We start from the raw sequence: 3,900 nt of genomic DNA, 5'->3' as shown, positions 1-3,900 counted from the left end.
TTTGTATACAACCATCAATGCCCCTCTCTCTCTCTCTCCTCTCTCTCCTTATTTTTCTCACTCCAAAAGGTATTATACTCCCGCAGGGGTAGAATGTCCATTTACTGCAAGGTAGAACCCAACCTGGAATTAATTTTAGGACCCAAAATTATGAAGATGAAACCACTTCAACCTATAGATTAATCTCAATAAAAAATATATTCTAATTGTACTTTCCATCGACTTGAAAAAAAAAAAAGGTCCTGAGATTGAATAGAGACCATGAAGTTTTTCGATGGTGAGATCTACATGTTAGAAAATTCAAAATTTAATTTTTTATACATATAATTATCCAGTAATTCTTAAGTGCTCCCCTAAATTTCAGATTGAAAAAAAATCCTCCAAAGTAAGTTGGAGTAGAAGTAAAGCATGCTCCCTCGGGAGCATAGGTCATGTACGAGCCAGTAATTGTTTTTTTTTCAGGCCAATATATAAGCCACTACCACGTACGTACTGTTTGCTATTTCAGTTACAAACTTGTTTTTACTGGACTTCAACAGTCATTTCTCCTAGTTTCTTTATACGTCAACAATAATCAATGCATCTCTCTCAATACGACCTAATTCTAATAGGGTGTGGTTTGTATAAGGCCGAGGCCCTAAAGGATAAAAATAAGGTCCACCTTCAAATGGTGTCCAAAAATGTTTTAGTACCGAAAGATGGCATGAATAGTTATTTTCATGTCTTATTATAAAACTTCAAGTATCTAAATAGTGCATATTGAACAGTTCTATGAGCTGTAGATAATCATGAAAATTGATTTTATAGAAAATTTATTACAAGATGTACTATTTTCAATACTTAAAATCTATTTTTTTTCATGTCCGTACATTTTAAAGTCCATAGCTAATTCGAAGATTTTTGGCCATCAAAACAAGCTATTCTAGTAAATTTTTAAGGTGCTTCAATTTGATTGTTCATAGCCTCAGACTTACATGAACTTTTTCCATTCTAGTATGACGGCACTAAATCTTACTTCTGGTTTAGTGTTTTGGACTACTTTGGAGCCTTGAGTCTCTAGAGTCTAGCCGTTATTGCGCCTCTATTTGTTATCGATAGTTTCTCTCTCTGCATTAAAAAAAAAGTAATTTCTCTCTCTACTCTCTAGCCCAATGAGTAATCAAGGAAACAAAGATAGCATACGTTGTTAAAGGTTGCTGATAAAATTAAAGGCTAAGAAGCAAGGATGGCCACCTTTTCCTCTGAAATATCCCTGTTTGGGATCAGAGAATTCGTACGGTCAGAAACCGGATTATATTCCGGTCGCCTTTTCTCTATACTTTTTAATTACTCTTCCCTCTCTCTCTCTCTCTCTCTCTCTCTCTCGCTCTAAAAAGTCTTTTATCTTCCTCTTTGCTCGTTGTTTCCCCCTCATAACAGAACATCACTCTGCAAGTTCACGAGTCCTCGCCTTTCGAGGCTCCTCTTTATCTCTCTCCCCTTTGCTTCTCTCACAAGACAAACATTAAACCCGTCTTGTCCTCTATAAAATCCAAGCTTCCTTCTCTCTCTTCTGCTCTCTGCAATCCAAAACATCGCTCTGTCCCTTCTATCTCTTCTGTAGTCTCCATTATATGCTCTCTCTCTCCTCTGGTCTTTGTATTTTGATTCATTCCCTCTCTCTCTTCCATACCTTCTTATTTCATTTCTTTTGGGGATTGGATTTTTAGAGAGAGAATGGATGTTCAAGGGAGGAAGAACAGGGAAGCAAGTCCAGACAGGGCCAAGATTTACATGCAATCCAAGACGAAACAGAACAGGAGAGTTCAGATTTTGTATTATCTCTCTAGGAACGGCCAGCTTGAACACCCTCATTTCATGGAAGTCGGTCATCCGGCCACTCAGCAACTCCGCCTTAAAGGTTAGAGAGAGAAACCCACAAATGAAGAAAACCATATTGTGCTTCTCTCTCTTAATGGTGGGTTTGGGTTGTGTTTGCAGATGTGATGGACAGGCTCACAGTTCTGAGAGGGAAAGGCATGCCATCTCTCTTCTCATGGTCATGCAAAAGGTGAACATAAAAATTGAACACACAACAAATTAGTTTCTCTCACTACCATTCTCACACAAAACTCGTTTCTCTCTCTCTCTTGGTTTTGCAGGAACTACAAAAATGGCTACGTATGGAACGATTTATCAGAGAACGATATCATATACCCAACGGAAGGAGCAGAGTATGTACTCAAAGGTTCAGAGTTAATTGATGGATGTTCAGGTAAATAAATTTACATAAATAAACACTCCCAAAACCAGTGGTTTCAGTATTGATTTCCACTCTCTCTCTAACCAGAAAGCATCCAGCAACTTCAGCTGAGCTCAAGGCAGATTAACATAGAAACCAGGGGAAGGAAACAATTCTCAGAAAACCTAACGCCAAGAATCTCAAGAGGAGCTTCACCAGAAGTTCAACACAAACATATACAAGAAGAGAGAGAAGAAAGGGAAGAGAGAGAAGAAGTTTTGAAACATCAAAACAATGGTTGCAGCACTGAGCTGAGCTTAACTGACACTTCTTCGCCACCTTCTTCCTCTTCTACTCTCTCTGAGAAAGCGGAGACATTAGAAAACCAATCTAAAAAAAAACCCATGATCAAAACCAGTAGGCACTCTGCTATTTTACAGCTTCTTGCTTGTGGATCAATGGCGATGAAAACCCATGAAATGAAAAAGGGGAGAAACCTCTTTCCGCCCATAAAAAACCAGAGCTTACACAAAAGGGTGGTTTGTAAAACAGCTGCAAAAAATGCAGTTTTAGATGAAGATCTTGATTATTTGCCTGAAAACCTTCGGTTTAGGGCCCCTCACCCTGAAGAGAGAGAGTATTTTAGTGGGAGTATTGTGGAGAGGGCGCAGGAAAACCAGGACTCTGGGGAGTTGCCTTCTCTCAAGAAATCGTCTTCCTACAACGAGGAGAGGTCAGTTTCCTGTTCTTTCTCTCTCTACTTCTTGTGTTCTCTCTCTTCCCTTTGTCTCCTCTCTCTCTTAATCATTCTTCTATTACTTCGCAGCTGCTCTGTTTCATGCTTTGTCGTTCTTTCTCGGATTGATTCATGGTTTCTCTCATCCCTTTACTTATCTCTCAAGAAAATTGCCATTTAATTTCTCAATAAATTTTCCTTAAACTTCTGTTTCAGTCTCCGTGATTCTCTCTCGATTTAATTTCATCTCTTACAGTTTGTTTTCTCTCTCTAGACTTTTTGTTTCTCTCTCTTACTGTTTGTCTCTCTCTCTAACTCTTTGTTTCTTTGCTGCTTGGGTTTGTTATTTATTCAGGGCGTCTAAGTCTGGCATGGCAGAGGCCCTGGGGAAGAGCGAGAAAGGGAGGTGCATGCCCAGGAAGAGATCGGTGCAGCGTTAGCACCGCCTTTTACAGAGAGTTTCTCTCTCTACTCTAGAGAGAGAGAGAGAGAGTTTCTCAGGTCTTTGCTCTGTTGTCTCTCTGGTAGGAGGTGTTCTTGAGAGACTTTGTCCAAAATTTGTGCTCGCTATGTAATGATGATGGGGTTGACATTGTGCCCTGCTTTCTCTCTCTAAAAATTGGAATGTTATCGTTATTACCGTTAGCTAAACGCTACTTTGTCGAAATTTCGCTAGATTTCGGAGCATCCGGTGTTTCAGGTCTTTTTTATAAAACTGGTTTTCGGGTCTCTCGATCTAAATTGGATTACTCCCCGCCGAAATTTCGTTAACGTATACTTCGGGGGATTTCGGTAAAAGTGCGTTGCATGAAATCAGTGATAAACTCCTAAATTGCACCTTTTTCAGCGAAATTTCTATTTTATTAGTTTGCTTGGGGCACTGTCTGAAAAGAAAGCGAAGAGATCACTTCCCCAAAATAAAATAAAAGGAAAAGCGAAAAGA

At 39.3% G+C, this 3,900-nt stretch overlaps 1 protein-coding gene across 1 annotated transcript; it reads left to right on the top strand.

Annotated features, from left to right (window-relative positions):
• The first annotated feature begins 1,554 nt into the window (after positions 1–1,554).
• LOC18421992 (protein SOSEKI 2) lies at positions 1,555–3,608 on the top strand. Its single transcript, XM_006826914.4, has 5 exons — positions 1,555–1,900; positions 1,981–2,050; positions 2,142–2,254; positions 2,330–2,954; positions 3,313–3,608. Exons 1-5 carry the CDS (start codon positions 1,717–1,719, stop codon positions 3,395–3,397), a joined length of 1,077 nt encoding a protein of 358 aa, XP_006826977.1. The 5' UTR covers positions 1,555–1,716; the 3' UTR covers positions 3,398–3,608.
• Positions 3,609–3,900: the final 292 nt, after the last annotated feature.

The sequence above is a fragment of the Amborella trichopoda genome, chromosome 4 (genome assembly GCF_054954075.1).
Source record: "Amborella trichopoda isolate Santa Cruz 75 chromosome 4, AtrichopodaSantaCruz75HAP2 v2.0, whole genome shotgun sequence".
Taxonomy (NCBI): domain Eukaryota; kingdom Viridiplantae; phylum Streptophyta; class Magnoliopsida; order Amborellales; family Amborellaceae; genus Amborella; species Amborella trichopoda.
The sequence above is the reverse complement of the archived record's forward strand: the minus strand, read 5'-3'. Positions and strand labels throughout refer to the sequence as shown.